This window comes from Littorina saxatilis, linkage group LG5 (genome assembly GCF_037325665.1).
Source record: "Littorina saxatilis isolate snail1 linkage group LG5, US_GU_Lsax_2.0, whole genome shotgun sequence".
Lineage (NCBI taxonomy): Eukaryota > Metazoa > Mollusca > Gastropoda > Littorinimorpha > Littorinidae > Littorina > Littorina saxatilis.
Window position 1 is genome coordinate 27,033,392 of NC_090249.1, and position 19,898 is coordinate 27,053,289.

The 19,898-nt window shown below is 41.4% G+C and overlaps 1 protein-coding gene across 3 annotated transcripts in view; it reads right to left on the minus strand.

Annotated features, from left to right (window-relative positions):
• LOC138966732 (high affinity 3',5'-cyclic-AMP phosphodiesterase 7A-like) overlaps window positions 1-19,898 on the minus strand; it is a 117,346-nt gene that overhangs the window by 41,429 nt on the left and 56,019 nt on the right. Inside the window, exon 1 of one of the 3 annotated variants that reach the window (XM_070339059.1) lies at window positions 8,165-9,457. The exons of the other annotated variants lie outside the window; for them this stretch is intronic. Coding sequence (XP_070195160.1) covers window positions 8,165-8,206 — 42 coding nt within the window. The 5' untranslated portion in view covers window positions 8,207-9,457. Of the gene's footprint in view, window positions 1-8,164; window positions 9,458-19,898 lie in introns of those variants that run through there. 3 annotated transcript variants of the gene reach the window in all.

The following is a 19,898-nucleotide window of genomic DNA, read 5'->3' on the forward strand; positions in this document are numbered from 1 at the left end:
TCAACAAAATACAACATAATACAAAACGACACAACATTGTTAAAATCATTATTGGCCAACGTTGAACGTTTACGAAGGCCTCAATCTTCCCGCGCCGTAGACCAGATTAATAGGTGCTTGATTTTGGTATTTTGATTTACATAACATTAAACCTTTCTTGGGGTTCATGGTCATGGCAACAGCCATATTAATATTATATGATGTATGATTTTATATTTCAGCATATGTGAATTACATGTCATCATACCAAACTGTCATACATTTTTATTCCTACATTATTCTGATTGATCACAACCAAACCTACTATCATTGGACACATCAAAATGCAAGCGCCTGTTTTTGACAACTTGCCATTGATCTAAAAATATATTTTTAGATCAGTGCAACTTGCTTGGATCTCTTGTTTGGCCTGTAGGTAAAATGTACAATGTATTTTCTGATTTGTGCACAAAAGCTTTTCTTATTCTTCTTTTTTTCTTAACATAACAATGTTTAATGTCACTGTATGTTTGAAAGACCATGGTCAAATTTGTAAAACAAATGTTAAATTAGAAAATAAATTACATTTTGGTTCATGATTTTTCCTACACCTGTGCTGAAAATAAGACATAAAAATGTTGGTATATAAGTCACTCAAATGCAGTGTAGTATGAATGGTTTGAGTTTGTTGCGGTTAACCCTGCACAGTTCGGCCTATGATGTTTTTGTTGAACAATTTTGCCGTCACCCCTCCCATAGAGTGACGTATTTCACAACTTCCTGTGTTACACAAACTCAGTGATGACCAATTTTGCCTTCACCCCTCCCATAGGGTGACGGATTTCACAACTTTCTACTGATGAACAATGTTGCCTTCACCCCTCCCATAGGGTGACGGATGTCACAACTTCCTGTGTACACAAACTGATGACGTATTTCACAACAAAATGGCGCTGCCCATGGTCAGCCTCGAAACTATCCGTATAGAATGGGGGCCTCCTGGCCCCCATAATAACCACTCACTAAAAAATCCATTAACAACCTGCATTGATACAGCCTCAACTAGTCTCGGTTAGCTTTGAGGGTCATTTTACAAGTAGGAAATATGAAGGCCAACGAAATACCGAGAGCTTTAGGTATGCGAAGTGATGACGTCGAATACGTGACGTAAGTTGATGCATGAATTCTTCTGGACTACGTCAGTAAATTCCAAAGATCGCTTTTGTGATGAAAAGAATTTGTTTTAGAGTTTGCTGTCCAGAAACCCGTCAAAAAAAGAAGGAAAAATGTGTGTGAAAGAAAACAAAACAGGAGCAAAGTGATACGATAGGAATACAGAGACATATTTTTTAGGACTTGACCCTTGCAGGTAGGTGGACTGAAAGTAGTGTGTGAACAGAACAGAACCAATTCTGTCTGTTTACAACCGCATGAAAGCAGGAAAGAGATCGTCGTCAGATTGAATTACAATAACATTAACATGCTTCCATTTGAAACTTCTCGGTCTTCATCGTGGATTGACGCCCTTCCAAAGTCTAATTGAAGCCCGACGGAGCGAAGTCGGGCGTCAATCCCCGATGAAGACCTCGAAGTTTCAAATGGAAGCATGTTAATGTGTAATTGTCTTGCGCTTCCCGACTGAAGACAGAAATGAAATGTTGACGGAAATATAGGGGACATCAAGAAGGATTCGTGATTTGCAAAACACACATTATGTTGAAGATGTTTGAAAAATTTGGTTTTGGAACTGATTTTGTGAAATGGGTTGATGTTTTGATGAAAAACGCAAAAAGTTGTGTAAACTATTGTGGTTGGTTATCTGAATTTTTTAATATTGATTCCGGAATAAGGCAAGGGTGTCCTTTTTCCGCACTAGCCTTCGTATTAGCAGTTGAATTGTTAGCAATCAAAATTCGAGAGGCCAAAAATATAAAGGGTGTGTCATTATGGAACAACGGAGATATGAATAAAGTTTTGAAAGTATTGTTGTATGCTGATGATGTTACATTGTTTTTGCAAGATGAACATGACATGTTCCAAGCCCTGGCTTTGATTGGTAAATTTTCAGAAATATCAGGTTTGAACATAAATCACCAAAAATCCAAACTAATGTGGTTTGGGTCGCGGAAGAGTTGTAGGAATGAGTGTTGCGGTTTTGCATGTACAGACAAAATGAAAATTCTAGGTGTATATTTCTGTAATTATATGCGTGCGTCAAAAGTGAAAGAGAATTGGGAAGAGAGAGTGAATGTTGCAAAAAGGCTCATCTGCGTGTGGGAGAAAAGGAATTTGAGCATTATTGGTAAAGTCTGTGTATTCAAAACGTTTATTCTGCCACATTTTGTCTATATAATGCAGGCGCTGATTGTACCAGACGACGTTCTAACTGAAATTAATAGGTTAATGTTTCGCTTCGTGTGGCGCAAAAAAGACTGCAACAGAAAAGCATTTGAAAAGGTGAAAAGAACTGTTTTATGTAACGAAGTAAAGCAAGGTGGATTAAATATGATTGATTTGCGTCAGATGCAGTGTTCCTTTTTGTTAAGCTGGGTTGTTAACCTAAGTCTGTCTAATGAAGACCAGAAATGGTCATGGCTCCCAAAAGCACTGTTTTTCCGTTTTGGGAGTCGCTTTGAGTGTTTTTTTGCGAACATTAATAGCAAACCATTTAAAGGATTGGACAGTATTAAATCGGAATTTTGGTCCGCTGTGTTGAAGGCATGGCTTGATAACAATCAAGTCGATAATAATGGTAATTCTGTATCCGGTTTGTTGTGGAACAACAAAGATATAATTTGTCAAGGAAACCCACTCTTTTTTGCGGATTGGATTAAAAGTGGTATAATGTATGTGAGCGATGTGTGTGAGAATGGACGTTTTTCTACCTATGAAGAAGTGTGTGAAAGAACTGGCTACACTGCAAATAGATTGCTTGAGTACAATGTTGTTCGAATAGCTGTACATCTCCTTTTAAGAAATGTCGATATAAACGATGTAAATTGTTCAGTCTGTGACATTCCGACCTTCTGTGGGAAAAAAGTTAAATCAGTAAAAGAAATTCGAAAGATTCTGGTAGGAAAACAATACAGCCAACCCTGTTCAGAAGGATTTTGGAGAAGAAAATTAGGATTTGAAATTGACGAAAAGAATTGGAACTTAGCAGCCACTGTCACTAGTGAAGTTCGATTACGTGTACTGCATTGGAAAATATTGCAAAACATTTATCCAACTAATATTTTATTGTGTAAAATGAAAGTGAAGGCTGATAAAAACTGTACATATTGTAAGGATGAACTTGCTGTATTGGAGCATTTTTTCTTTGAGTGCCCAACAGTGCTCAGGTTTTGGAAATATATTGAAATGTACATTTTAGTAAACATTGGTGAAAGAATTAGGTTGAATGTTACAGATGTGCTTTTTGGTATAAAAAGTAACAGCAAAAATATGAAGAAGATTAATCACATTATTTTAATCGCAAAGATGTGCGTAAGCATTTTTAAACAAGAAGGGCAAAGCCCATACGACTCACATGCTTGACCTTCTGCTTTACACATTTTTCCTACCAAAATACATTTGACCTTGACCCAAGGTCAAGGTCATCCAAGGTCATGCAACACAGATATATTGCGCGCCCTTGAACTTGTCTCTCCAGAAACATGGGACGCATTCTTACAATAAAAAAGAAATTCATCATCTCCGGGATGAACGGAGAAGAAACATTCTGAAAAGACAATTGAAAGCCCGCAGATAAACTAAAAAGAGACAGGCAAATAATTGTCTACTGCTGTCACAGACGCTTTTATATTTGAAGCAATAACATCGTCACGAAGCTATTCTTAGTTCCGTGGTGAGCGGGAACGCTCATTCACTATCATGACATACATAACGCAGTAAGATTCAGAAAACAAAACCAATAAGACTAACAGTCATTGAACTATTTTATTCAGCTGTTATATGTAGTTGCAATTGATGTTTTCGCAGCAATAATTGATGCTGACCAGAGGCCTTCTCCACGCACGTCCCTTTCCCAGAAAAAAACAACAACCAAGTTTTGCGAGCTTCCCGTGAACACGCCAACACGTCATCGTTATACTTTTGAGGAGATGACCTTCAGTCATTTAATTAGAACGAAATTAAAGAAATGAAATGTTCACTTTGACCATTGAATTAGAGAGATACTTGAGACTTAAAAACTGTTTACACTACATTGGGGTGTGCACGTTAAAGATCCCACGATTGACAAAAGGGTCTTTCCTGGCAAAATTGTATAGGCATAGATAAAAATGTCCACCAAAATACCCGTGTGACTTGGAATAATAGGCCGTGAAAAGTAGGATATGCGCCGAAATGGCTGCGATCTGCTGGCCGATGTGAATGCGTGATGTATTGTGTACAAAAAAATCCATCTCACTCGGCATAAATAAATCCCTGCGCCTTGAATATATGCGCGATATAAATTGCATAAAATAAAAATAAAAAAATAAAAAAATAAATCCCTGCGCTTAGAACTGTACCCACGGAATACGCGCGATATAAGCCTCATATTGATTGATTGATACTTTGAATAAATGAATGTGCGATGACACAAGAGCTCTTTTCCTTTTCGTACAGTGTGTCTACCTGTTTCCCTGTCAATCGGCAGCACGAGGCAATAACATAAAAGTACGTGCCTTCAAAATGTATATCAAATACGTTCATCTCCAAATGTGTTCTTTCTCTTTTTAAATTCCTTTCTTGTTTTCTGTGTGTGTGTGTGTGTGTGTGTGTGTGTGTGTGTGTGTGTGTGTGTGTGTGTGTGTGTGTGTGTAAACGCGTGCGTTGTATCTTAAAAAAAAAAATCCCTCGCTCCGTTTCTCATCTTTTTGGCTAAAGATAATTTTGCACAAAGAGTCATTCCCTATATAGCAAGTTTATGGCAAACGTGGGTCAGACATGAGTAGACGAGACAAGACGGACAATCCATCACTCTGGATGTTAGGACGAGAGCCTCAAAAAGAAAGACGGTTTTGTCATTTATTACGACAACCCTGTGGCACAATGACACTCTTTCCGCCTTCGTTTGAGTCAGGGTCGGAGAATTGCCGCAATTACAAATGTCAATAGATGATTGACGATACTTGGAATTTTGGATGTGGACGGGGGTGGCTGGTCGGAGCACAGGAGCTGTGGGTCGGAGCGGGTATTCCCATTTGGGCGTCTTCTGACTATCGCCTACAGCCAGTTGTGCGAGTTCACTAGCGCGACTAACCCGCTAACCGTACGCACGCACGCACGCACGCACACTAACACACCCACCCACCCACCCACCAACACAAGAAAAGGCAAGTGCTGTATCCTTTATGTCACGACCCAGAGACGTTATCCATGTCCCATCCCCGTGTCACCACCAAGTACGTACAATACGTATCATTCTGCCAGAAGTGCAGGCTACACCTATAAACACGCACACACCTGGGTAGCACGCCTCTTGTTGCCGCCAGTTTTCTACTTGGAGGAAGTCCCCCGAATGTCCCAGCAATGGGATAATGAAGTATTCCATGAAAGGAAATGTCACACTGCCTAGCGCCGGTCGCTGTGATCCCTTCGCTCGTGGCAAAGACTCAACCCCACAAAACTAAAGATCCCAAGTCTGGCTGAGGTGCAATTAGAGCAACTGACCCAGTGACAATTCCCGATGCAGTCCACTGGGCACTGCAGGCCACCATTGACAGACAGGCCAGATAAAATGTTAATACCGTTTAACAGTTGCTGGATTAGAGCGAGCGAGTCAGGGAGAAGAAAAGAGAGCGATGCGGAACAGAGTTATGTGTGGAAATATTGAAAGCATGACACACAGCGGGTGGGAGTATAGTGAGAGATAAGGGCAGTTTTTTTGGAGAGAGAAAGAGAAAAAGAGAGAGTCGGGTGGAGCTGGGGGAGGGATGGCAGACAATTGACTGCTTTAATCAACCTTAAAAGAGAGAGGAAGAAAGGGGGTGTGAAGATGAGAGATACTGGCAGCGAGGAAGGTGACGAGGACAGATGAGAGAGAGAGAGAGAGAGAGAGAGAGAGAGAGAGAGAGAGACAGAGAGACAGAGAGACAGAGAGAGACAGAGACAGAGAGAGAGAGAGAGAGAGAGAGAGACAGAGAGAGAGAGACAGAGACAGAGAGAGACAGAGAGAGAGAGAGAGAGAGAGAGAGACAACATGTGTGTTAATCCTGATTTGATTGGATTGGATAGCTGAGTTGACCTTAAAGTACTAAATCATTCTGTTGTACTCTTATTTCGTCTTCAAACAATATTGTGTCACTCTGCTCTATGTTTAGTCCGAGTCTCAATGTCAAACAAAGTTTAACAAAATAAAACCGGCACGCACGAAACCTTTTTCCTAAAACCGCAGGTGTTAGTTACCATTACCATCAGGATAAAGTGGCTTATTTGCAACATGCCGCTCCAGTTATTAAATTCCTGGAAAGGAAACTGGTGGCAATATGAACAATAAGACCAACTACAGTTAAATACACGAATTGCGAAGGAAACAATTGTTAACAACATCAATCAAATAAAAAAGACAAGAAATAGTGACAGCGAAGCTGTGTACCACGTCGATGTTGCACAGTTCGTCTCAGTCCTGCGATGTTTTGGGTTTGTGAGATCGTTTCGAAGGACACAGACTATAAAATAAAGATAGTATAGCTTGACAATTTATCTCTGACGAACATGTGATGTAAGCAGACTTATGATAAATCGCCATCCTCTACCAGAGATTGAGACCTCTTGCCATAAAAGCCTAAAGTCACTTACCAACGTCACAGTTCTTCACAAAAACAGACAAGGTTCCACCACTTCAACAAACTCTACTTCTTCCACAATTAGTGAAACAGAGAATGGGCGATTATTTTTGCCAATAAAAGAGTGATTCCAATTTGCCAACAGTGACCGCTGCATAATGAAGTTTTCATCAGTAACAAAGACTAACCTGGAAAGCTTAAATTAATAACAGTATTAAGATTTTAAGCCGATTACGAACATATCTGATGCATATTTCAATAAGTACTCCACATAAGTACAACCACACACTCTCAGCGGTAAGAGTACCCGAATTTCTGTCCACAAAAAAAATTCTCTGTGCTAATTTATTTGAGCCTAAAATGTGTCATGCAAGATTTGCTACATCCAACCAACCCCCTCCCCACACACAAACAAGAAGGGCAAAGCCCATACGACTCACATGCTTTACACATTTTTCCTACCAAAATACATGTGACCTTGACCCAAGGTCAAGGTCATCCAAGGTCATGCAACACAAAGCTGTTAATTGAAGACATAGGAAGTACAATGGTGCTTATTGGCTCTTTCTACCATGAGATATGGTCACTTTTAGTGGTTCACTACCTTATTTTGGTCACATTTCATAAGGGTCAAAGTGACCTTGACCTTGATCATATGTGACCAAATGTGTCTCATGATGAAAGCATAACATGTGCCCCACATAATTTTTAAGTTTGAAACAGTTATCTTCCATAGTTCAGGGTCAAGGTCACTTCAAAATATGTATACAATCCAACTTTGAAGAGCTCCTGTGACCTTGACCTTGAAGCAAGGTAAACCAAACTGGTATCAAAAGATGGGGCTTACTTTGCCCTATATATCATATATAGGTGAGGTATTGAATCTCAAAAACTTCAGAGAAAATGGGAAAAATATGAAAAATAGCTGTTTTTTAGGCAACATTTATGGCCCCTGCGACCTTGACCTTGAAGCAAGGTCAAGATGCTATGTATGTTTTTTGGGGCCTTGTCATCATACACCATCTTGCCAAATTTGGTACTGATAGACTGAATAGTGTCCAAGAAATATCCAACGTTAAAGTTTTCCGGACGGACGTCCGGACGGACGGACGTCCGGACGTCCGGACGGACGGACGGACGGACGGACGGACGACTCGGGTGAGTACATAGACTCACTTTTGCTTCGCATGTGAGTCAAAAAGTATGAGTACACAAAAAGAACCAGCTGTTGGGGAGGTATGACTTTGAATACCCGTCTCACCATGGCTGCTGCGTCGTGCCGTCTGTCAAAACCATCTCCAAATACTAACTAGCCTGGAATTTTTCAAATAACAATCAGTAACACCCAATCCATCCCCCACCGCCGCACCCCAATTCCCTCCATATAAAAATAAATCATTATTAAAACGTACCATTTCTTGCCGCGGTTTGACTTTCATTACTCTGCTGTCCATGGCTGCTGTGTCGTGTCGTCTGTCTTGTCCAGCCCCGAGTCTTATATCGATCCCTCCTGCCCTGTCCGTGTTCAGGAGAATCGAGGCCAGTCAAGCATGCAATTACTAGCAGACACAATTACACTGAAATCTGCCGACAGCCTCTCCGCAAGATTGGATGCTGTGTGCTGGTGTCTTGACGTCAGAGAATCCACATCAGAGAAAAGGCTCCGCTGTTTTGCGGTAATGCAATATCCTGTGTCCGTTACATTGGCTCCTTGGTGATAATCTCATCCCCCCTTTCATGTCCAGGTAATCTTCGCCATTCCTTTTATGTCGTGTTCAGTCCTCGCCGACCAATCCATCAGTACTGTCGTTGTCTTCAACAAGACATTAATCCTACCCATAACCTCGGACATTCACTACAGAGTCTTTTGGGGCTAACAAACAAACTGACTCTTGGGAGCTAACAAACTGACTTTTTAGGAGCTAACAAACCGACACTTTTAGGGCTAAAAAAAACTGACTCTTCACAAGCTAACATTATCTTCAGGGGAATAACAAATAGACTCTACGAATCACATACAAAATAATCAGTGTCAATGGAGCACCAACTGAGACTCTTTATAGGTTAACAAACTGGCTCGTTTTGCGGACTAACAAACTAACTCTTTCCGGGTTCACACAAAACACAGCGTCCACGCGCGTCTTAACGGAAGAACGATGCACAACCCAACGTTTTTCGCATCCCTCACATTGCTCACTTTTCTCCTAAAAACACGTCCTAAGCAAGCGATAGTCTACAGAGGTCTGGGGCGACGGTCACCGCTGAAAATAGCACATGTCAAAGTGCTCGTCAGTCGCTCCTACCTGAAGGATGCACCATAAAACACAGCGGCCAATGAAGGACAGCCCTGCTTTTTCGGTCCCAGGTCGACAACAGGCCTGTCAGTTGCTGGGTATCTGAGTCAAGATCACTCACAATATCAGATAACGGGGCTGATAGCACTATCCCACATCTTTTCGTCAAGTCGAGAGACTAGGACATAGCAGTGTCATCCCATCTACTCGATCCTTTTGTCTTTGCGCTGTCAACTCGTCGGATCTTGCTTGTTCAGCGTTGTATTGTGAACGTCTTAGAGACTGCTAGCTGGAAGATCGCATAATGTTGTACGCTGCGCCTAAAACAGTTAAACCCCTCACCTATCCATCAGCCCATTTACACTACTCCATCATCCTGCTTTTGTTAAAAAATATTCGCATCTTTGTGTCAAAACTTGCCGTAACCTAACCCCCCCCCCCACACACACACACACACACACACACACACACACACACACACACACACACACACACACACAATTGGTACCAAGCTAACATCAATGTCAAAGGACTCTTTCAGTATCAGAAGCAGTAGGCTACAGAAATTGTATGCCGTCGGTTCGCAGTACACTTGCATCGCGAACCAACTGCGGTGTATAACTATATACGATCCTTTTCTCCCATGGCAACCGATCAAAAGTTTGAAGACTACGTGCACCTGCTGCTCCGGCCCTCTTATCACAACGGACCGAGCTGCAACAGTCGGTTGGTCAGTACGTCTTGCTAAGTTCTTGTTTGGATGTGCACTAAGGTACAGTGTTTCTTGTACACATCGACAAACCAAACAGGTCCCATTTGATTTGACATGGAGATTAGAAAGGCTCAAGGAAAAGTACTATTTATTATGACGCGTCTCCAAATAGAAATGATGTCAGTTACACAAGCACGGGCATGCTAAACCGACATTCTCTCAAACTTTCACGATATTGCAATGATGTCATACACTTTTTAATTCCGTTCAGGCAACATTTCAACGAAAGCGTTAAAATATTGTCCTTAGTTTAGAATATTTCTCGGAAACGAACATGAATAGGTCCATGTAAATTCCCTTTAGCGCAGCGTGTTATTTTATTCAATAATCATGTACTTGTAAACCTCTCTTACACACGCTTTCACACACACGCTCTCTCTGTCTCACACACACACACACACAGACACACACAGACACACACACACACACAGACACACACACAAAACACACACTCTCTCTCTCTCTCTCTCTCTCTCTCTCTCTCTCTCTCTCTCTCTCTCTCTCACTTTCTTTCTCTCACTCTCTCTCTCTCTCTCTCTCTCTCTCTCTCTCTCTCTCTCTCTCTCTCTCTCTCTCTCTCTCTCTCTCTCTCTCTCTCTCTCTCTCTCCCTCTCTCTAGATGCGAGTTCTTTGCGGATGACTCTTCTGTCCACACCAGTCAAAAATCTTTGGAATCCGTCAACTCTTCTCTTCAAACAAGTGTGGATGAAATCACTAAGTGGTGCGTTTCTAATGCAATGATCATTCATCCGATTAAAACAAAGAGTATGGTGATAGCCACGAGACAAAAACACCAATTAAGTCCTTTACAATTACAACTGTCAGTTGGTTCAACTCAAGTGCAGCAAGTTAGGGAACATAGATTATTGGGTGTTGCCATTGATCAAGAGTTGAAATGGCAAACTCATTTGAGTAATATCTGCAAAATAGTATCAAAGAATTTGTACCTGTTATCAAAATTAAGGCATTATGCAGATTCTGAAGCACTCAAAATGTTCTATTACGCCCACATAATGCCTCATATAAACCTCGCTTCAACACTTTGGGATAACTGCAGTGATGTTCATTTAAAAAGACTCAATTCCCTGCATCGCCGAGCTGCAAAACTTATTCTGTATGATTTGAATAGGTCCACGGATGATAAACTAAAGCTCCTGAATTTCCTCCCCTTGAAAGATCAGTTGACGTTAAACAAGGCTGTGTTCATGTATAAAATTCTAAATGACGACTGTCCTAAATATTTGCAATCACATTTCAAACATGCCACAAAAAGATATGGGTCCCAAAAAATCATCCCTCCTATACCTCGCATAGACCTCTACAAATCGAGCTTAGCCTTCTCAGGAGCATTTCTCTGGAATTCCTTCCCCCAACAGATAAGAAATGCAACTTCAGTGAAAATGTTAAAGAGACAGTCACGTTCACACATCATTCGTGAATGAAATGTCTTGTTCGATTGTTATTTTGCTAAACATGTTGTACTAGTGTTAACGGCTGATCTGAGCAACTTCATTCCCAAATGAAAGATATAACTATGTCAATGTAATTCTGTAATTTTTGAGTTCTCCTTATGTAATTCCTTAAATGCACATTGTGTTGCATTCCATACAATGTATTTCTGTATTTTATATGATTCAATCTATATTTTGTACGTGCGTCCGTATTTACGTGTTGTATAAAGGACAGGTTGGAAAAATAGGCTTTGCCTAAAACCTTTATCCTTTTGTAATAAAGTTCTGAGTCTGAGTCTGAGTCTCACACACAAACACACACACACGCTCTCTCTTTATCTCCCTCTCTCCTTACAAAGGCAGAATTTGCATATTCTATCTATCTGTAATCAAATGTGTCTCGCAAAGCCAAATTTAATATAAGCAAATCGTAATTCCCATCTTTTCATCGTGTACAACTTCAAGAACTAACCCCAATGCGCCGCAAAAAAAAGTACACCACTCTGTGCAACCTTTTCGGTAAACATGCTCTTCTTTCTTCGCTTTGTTTATGGCGAACTCGTGAGATTCTCACGCGTTGTTGTTGTTGACGCTGAGAGTATTAGCTTGAAATTGTGCTCTTTTATCCTTCCTTCTTAGCGGCCTACAGATCCACTACTGTGAAGTTTTCCATTTGGATTTCCTTGCAGTTGCATGTCCCCCGCTGAGCTCTTAATGTCGAATTCGCCAACTCAAGTTGCAGACAGCGTCACTCACCCGGAAAGCTCCGAAGTCACGTAACAAGAAGGGCGTTACACACTTCAAAATTCACATCCTTGAACGATTAACTCAACAAAACATTTTTGCGAAGATCCTCAATCTGAGTTTTGGGGTTCGTGGAAACTAGCATTAGGCAATGAAAATAGACCACTGCGCTGTTCGTAATATGTGGTGGGAAGTCTTTAGTAGATTTGTCGGGTGCCTATGACAGTGTCGCTGTCTGTGTAAACCCAAGAGTAAAGCTAAAATCCAATGAAGTACAATTTTCGATTTTTGTCGAAATCTACCTTCATTCATTCGATAATTACCTAGTTTTTAATTCTTTCTTATCCCAACTTACACACCATCATCAGTTTTTCAATTAAAAAAAATCAAGACTTGAGCTGGGTCAAAGAAACAGTCCAAGTATGTATTTCTTGCTTTCCACTAATTGAACATGATTATCTACTGTTTCTGCTGAAGGCACCAACAAGAAACACACACACACACACACACACACACACACACACACACACACACACACACACACACTTATCCACTTAATATTCTAATGCACTCTACACACATAAACAAACAAACAGACACTACAAAAAGATAGGCATTTATTTACCTCCTCTAAAATGAAACCGATTCAATCGAATCTGCGAGTACACTGAACACCAGCTTCGAATAATCAAGAATAAGTGAAAGAAACAGGCGAGTAAAATCCTGAACAGGAATTTCAATCATGAAAGGTTCTCACCAGGAATGTCTGGCGTTGCAGGTCAGTATAAAAATACTTTTCATACAATTTGCAACAAAAGGCACAGAGCAGTAGGTTCTAACTCACAGATACAATATATTGAATATCCAATTCAGCCACAAGAAAGGAATCAAACGAAGACTTTCTTCGTTTCCTGGTGTGGTGGCTCTTCAAACAACAGACCAACTTCGCTATCCAACGAACACAACGCACACTGCGATTAAACACACATAATTATAAAAAACCCAAACAGCAGTCACTACTGTTCTCCGAAAGGTTCTCTCCAAGAAACTCTCTCAGGTCAATGAATCAATCCAAACAGAATGGTCCAGACAAAGAGAACTCCGACACACACTTGTTGATCTTACCAACATCACCTCATCTTCCGGGTGCATAAAACTTATGTTAGGCCCGTGAGAACCGCTTTTAAGAAATATCTGGGTGCAAAGCGCGAAAGCGACATGTGAAGGAATAAAAGCGAAGACCACGTCAAAGCGTATTCATAGGGACAGGGAAGCGTCCACACTGTAGTTTGCCCTACCTACGTCACTCTGTGCCCAGTGTCACTATGCTGGCGAAATTCTATAGGCCATTCAATGTGCATCAGATACAAGACTGTGAAATTGGGACTAAAATCAACAGTGTGGCATGCTTTAACGCACATAAGGCTAAAACACCATGAAATGGGGGCACATCTGCAGAGATAAATATGTACCAAGTCCCCAAAAAAAACGTCAGTGAAAAAGACGCCACAGGCTGCCGGGTCATTTGAACGAAGGAAGAAGAAAAAAAGAAAATGTTGAAGGAGTGTCTAGTCTTCCTTGGCTGTTTATACTGCACTGTATTAACCCTGCTTGTCAAGTCATCAGGAATGTTGCGTCTTCTGTATGTAGCGTTTTACGCTGATGCGTTTTGGTTCACAGTCTGTGCACACTGAAATTCCGCATAAACGCGCAACTGGGACTTCAATATTCATGCCCTCCCACACACCCTCTCTCTCTCTCCCCCCGCTGACATCAGTGGTCAACCAGTGCAGAATATGTACAACAAAGGACACTAAATGAAATACGACGCTCTCTTCCTTTTAATTTGGACGATTTATTGTGTGACCAGTCCAAACGCCTGAAAAACTACTCGCTTGCCAATAGAAACTGGTAAAAGAGTAGAACACAGGATCATGAACCGTCACTGAATACACAAGGGTCCAATAGCTCTACAATCATCGTGTCTTATCTTGCGAGGCAAAGCCTTTTCATTATCCCTAATACATAGAACCCCAGGTATATGATCTACTAGTTCGTATCCCCTTTCATTTGCTCATTTTAATTCATCCCAAAGGTTTTGAGTAATGTATTGAAGATCGAATTTATCAAAGGGTTGCATAATAATCGAATACTTCCAGTGAACGATTTCCCAGAATGACCCATTCTATTGTTAGTATCATCGGCTCTTGGGGAAAAGCCCAATGGGCGATTGTATCGACTGCATGTAATGGTGGTTAGCTACTTCTAATTAATGCACTTCTGATACAATATAATGCCCACAGCATGCACTGATGAAGGTTATCTGGTATATTAGCGATAGTTACACAATCCGTCCATTGTTTGATTTCTCTCACAGTTTTACTAACATTTAACGCGAATCGAGACTGGGGGGGGGGGGGGGGGGGTTCACTGCTCAAATAATGAACAGTATTGTGTTTTCGCTAGCTCAGGTCCATCGCACCCCCCCCCCCCCTCCCCTCTAGATGTCTGCCTGTGTGTGTGGATGTGTGTGTGTGTGTGTGTGTGTTTCTCTCTCTCTGCCCCCCCCCCCCCCTCGAGTTTCCCAGCGAATAGTGGATGGCATTTAAAAAGTGATTTCACAGCTTCAAACTGAGTTGAAGATCCTTCTTGTGTTACGAAAGAAGAAGACTTTTGGGGGGTTGCAGGAATTCCTAAATGGTCTCAATCGTGTGACACCAAAAGCGCCTACAATTCCTACGGCAGACACATAACATGCACTTCTGAGAACATCACGTTTACGCAGAGGGCTGTAACCAAACTTGGGGGACGTAAAACATGCTCTCCGTGGGGTCCTTGACAAAGAACATGATGTATGCTGATCCCCATTACTCACATGTATGCCATTCTCCTTCCCCAAAAAAAAGCTGACGACAGCAGATCGAATCGTTCCCAAATTGTGTGTGTGCGTTGATGCCACTCATGGTAGGGTTATAGCACCATTTACTTCAGGAAATGGTGAGCTTAAAAAGCAGATAGGGACCACAAAAATTGTCAATAGAAGCTCGATCATCGGCGGGAGATTCTCGCGTTACCTTTCATACTTCCCTTCCGATGTCCCGCTTTCCGTCAACGGTCTTCGTGGCTCAGCGGGATGGTTCCGCGCTCTGGAGCGGTGGGTCCCGGGTTAAAACCATAGTCGGGCCGAATTTTGTAATCTATTGTTTGTTACATTTAGTCAAGTTTTGACTAAATGTTTTAACGTAGAGGGGGGAATCGAGACGAGGGTCGTGGTGTATGTGCGTGTGTGTGTGTGTGTGTGTGTGTGTGTCTGTCTGTGTGTGTGTGTAGAGCGATTCAGACTAAACTACTGGACCGATCTTTATGAAATTTGACATGAGAGTTCCTGGGTATGAAATCCCCATACGTTTTTTTCATTTTTTCAATAAATGTCTTTGATGACGTCATATCCGGCTTTTCGTGAAAGTTGAGGCGGCACTGTCACGCTCTCATTTTTCAACCAAATTGGTTGAAATTTTGGTCAAGTAATCGTCGACGAAGGCCGGGGTTTGGTATTGCATTTCAGCTTGGTGGCTTAAAAACTAATGTGTGAGTTTGGTCATTAAAAATCTGAAAATTGTAAAAAAAATATTTTTTTTATAAAACGATCCAAATTTACGTTCATCTTATTCTTTATCATTGTCTGATTCCAAAAACATATAAATATGTTATATTTGGATTAAAAACAAGCTCTGAAAATTAAAAATATAAAAATTATTATCAAAATATTGTCCTAATCAATTTAAAAACACCTTCATCTTATTCCTTGTCGGTTCCTGATTCCAACAAGAAGAGCAAACGCTCGATCGAGTCACTTTCGCAGTTCTGAATATTATATGAGGCATCAGATGGACAGGAAAAAATTGCTATTCACAACACAATGAGTCACGTTCACATAAAATTTGAGCCCGGTCACTTTTATAGTTTCCGAGAAAAGCCCAACGTTAAGTTGTGTGTTGCCGAACAGAAAAGGCTAGTTATCTCCCTTGTTTTTCTAATAACGTTCGTAAAAGGCTACAGATGTAAATACTTTGATGTAAAGAATAATCCTACAAAGTTTCAATCACATCCGATGAACTTTGTCAAAGATATAAAATGTCTAATTTTTCCTTTGACGCTGACCTGTGACCTTGAAAAAGGTCAAAGGTCAACGAAACCATCGTTAAAGTGTAGAGGTCATTGGAGGTCACGACTAAACAAAATATGAGCCCGATCGCTTTGATAGTTTCCGAGAAAAGTCCAACGTTAAGGTGGTGTCTACGGACGGCCGGCCGGACGGCCGGCCGGCCGGCCGGACGGCCGGCCGGACAGACTAACACTGACCGATTACATAGAGTCACTTTTTCTCAAGTGACTCAAAAACATATAGATATGATATGTTTGGATTAAAAACACGCTCAGAAAGTTAAAACAAAGAGAGGTACAGAAAAGCGTGCTATCCTTCTCAGCGCAAGTACTACCCCGCTCTTCTTGTCAATTTCACTGCCTTTGCCGTGCGCGGTGGACTGACGAGATGCTACGAGTGTTGCATTGCGTTCAGTTTCATTCTGTGAGTTCGACAGCTACTTGACTAAATGTTGTATTTTCGACTTACGCGACTTGTTTTTCTTTTACATTTGTGTGTTTAAATGGGCACGGGTACGTATTTGGTTGTATATCAGTGAGAGCCTGGCGGAACCGGGTAGGCATGCTAGTTGAATATCAATATCCGCATCATGCTTTTGCACTGTATTAATCTAATAACCCGTTATAATTGCGAAAACGTAAAACATCAATATAGTCTTCACTGTTCGCCCATCGTTACTGGCACAAACGTGAGGAGAGATTCAGAAGACAAGTTGTCGGGTCATTCTGACCAGTCATCGCTCAACGGCTATCGCCAGTTATCTCTCTGACCAGATGCTACAGTCCTACACGAATCTATCAAAACAAAAATACAGAGTTATCTCCCATATGCTTTTCGCGAGCACTGATCTAAATTTGAGATCAGTGTTCGCGAGACAAAAATGATTGCAGATTGGCCGACTTCGACAGTGATCTCCGTTCTGTTCTTCACAGTTATGATAAAGACATCGTTCTAAGGTCAAAACAAGTCGAAATTGTGGGACTGCTGCCGGAAGGAGACCGTAATATATGGGTTCATCACTGTGAACTGGTTACAGAAAAAATCGTCTGCTCCAGTGAGCGCCGAAACCAAACGGTTGATTATCACGTGACACTTTTGCCATATTTGCTCCAGTGAGCGCCGAAACTAAACGGTTGATTATCACGTGACACTTTTGCCATATTTAGAGTTGTTTGCACAGTAAATACAGCCGCAAAAAATAGCTCGCTTGAAACTGTCTTACATATATATATATCAATTCCTTTCAAATTTAAAAATTACAAAACACCATGAAAAATCATTATCGACGATCGCGAATCTGCTAATATCAATAATACATTACAAAAAGCTCTAAATATGTTTAAAAAAAAAATAAAAAAAATATCGGTTTCCTTGCCAGACAAGGAAACTCAAGGCATCCTATCAGGGAGAGAATGAGCCGAACTCATTTTGACCTGAGGTCAGGATGGTTGTCGGGTGACAAACTCGGGTATCCGCCCACTCATTCATTATCCATCAGCGGCTCAGCGGCCGTGCGGACAGAACCGACTGCGCACTAACACACAAAAAAGTGTTGCGCCGCATAGGCGAGCAGGAAAACTGCCATCATAAATAGTTCTCGCTGCTGGGCTGCATTTCCGGCCGATGTAATAGCGGCTAATGGCTTTCACGGATAAATAGTTTCCACAGATAAATAGCTTCCTGATTTGACTGTATCCCTTATTACCTCATCAGTTGGAGCTTCCTATAGGGCAAATCGACTCACCATGTACCACCACTTTACTTCATTGAATCGTTGCCGTAGTTCAAAAGCGTGTTAATTATGTCAAGTTTCTTTAAACGCTCAGAATTCAAGGTACTGGAAGTGTTTAATAACAGAACGTTCTGCATTTTTAATGTGATAGGCCTGTCAAATCTAAGCCGCAGGAACGCACAAAAATACAATGTCCATCATGTACAACGTCGCTGAGTCCTCCCACTACCACCCCCCCTCCCCACCATACTTCTCTCTAGGCTACAAGCGTTCTTCGTTCTCAGGATGCCAGTCAAAGCCCCTGCAAGTAATTTGGTGACCAGCCAACACGCCCTCCCCTGCCATGAACCTGCAATTTTCACCAGCTATATAATGTTTCCAGCTGACCGTATTAACACACACCGTTTCCTTATAAGGCATAATCAGAGGTGACATCTGGCCGCTATACAACTAATGTCCACTGCCAGGGTCTTTTAAATGAAACGCGCTTGCTCGGCGCCTCTGTTTTTATGCAGATTTCACTCTACCATGCTAAATGTGTCAATTTGCATGCACGGCTGAACTCGTACATTCCATGTCTGTGTCGCGACCCCAGTTATGAAAAGGCAAGTGACCAGTGTCATCAACAATTCTACAGGTAAGGGTTGCTTCTCACCACAAGAAACGACGTCTGTCGTTTCCAATCACTGATGAATGAAGTCTTACAGTCACACAGGAGGGGTGGCGGAGGTGCCACAGAATAGGGATGGAGCCTGCCATCATAGCCAAGCAAAATAGCTCAGAGGAAACAAGACACAGTGGTCGATTCCTCGTGATCATGTCTATCAATAAATCTTCGTCGGCCCTAATCTATCGTGTTTATAGAAGTGCGAACATTCTCACTCTGACGCTTACAGTTACTCAACATCGCTTTATCAACGATATGGTATGCTCATCGCGGGACCTACTCTTTGGGTGAAATGAGTTCCGCTGATGTTAGTTAACACAATTGATAAATATTTCTGATCATCTTTCACCATTCGACGCACCCCCCCCCCTTTAAAGAAATGCGGTCCCCAAATGACCCCTTGACCACTAAAGTATGACCGCCCACCCTAAAGCGAGCTCTTTTCCCATTTCAACAAGACGAGTTTTCTCTGGATTTTATCACTAAATCAACATGGCCGGTCTCAGACACTTCCGTTCACTATCCAAGCATTCCTCTGAAACTGTGACAGGCAGCCGGGGATTTATATTGACAGGACTTTATAAAAATAACAAAAATCTAACTATATTTACTCCGCACACCGTATTTGGTGCCCTGACTCGAATGAGACAGACGCACTGTGTTATGAACACGTCATAACCTCAACCCGAAAGATTGGTTGTTTGCTTATTGTTTTTACATTTAGTCAAGTTTTGACTAAATGTTTTAACGTAGAGGGGGGAATCGAGACGAGGGTGTGGTGTATGTGTGTATGTGTGTCTCTGTGTGTGTGTGTGTGTGTGTGTGTAGAGCGATTTAGAGAAAACAACTAGACCTATCTTCATAAAATGTTACATGGGAGTTCCTGGGTATGATATCCCCAGACGTTTTTTTCATTTTTTTGATAAATGTCTTTGATGACGTCATATCCGGCTTTTCGTGAAAGTTACTAAATGTAAAAACCACTTACTTTTTCAACACAAACCTGCTGGTCAAAGACAAAGAAGCAGGTCATGGGATAATACTTTATTTTCCCGACTTTAGAAATGTGCGTGCTGTAAGCCTTTTTTCTTGTTCTCCTTTTTGCCGCTCACAGTTCGATGAATTGAGTTTTTTTCAACGTTTTTAACGTTAACGCTAACTTTGTGTCTGCATATATGCTGCTGCTATCCATTTTTACCAAACCTGGCTTTTCTGCGTAACAGTTTAAAGGAACAATAGTGCATAATTCTCGCCTTGACTGGCTTGAATGATAACTACAACTTGGCACAACAGTGATGTGTTTGCTGTGTCACGCTCCCAC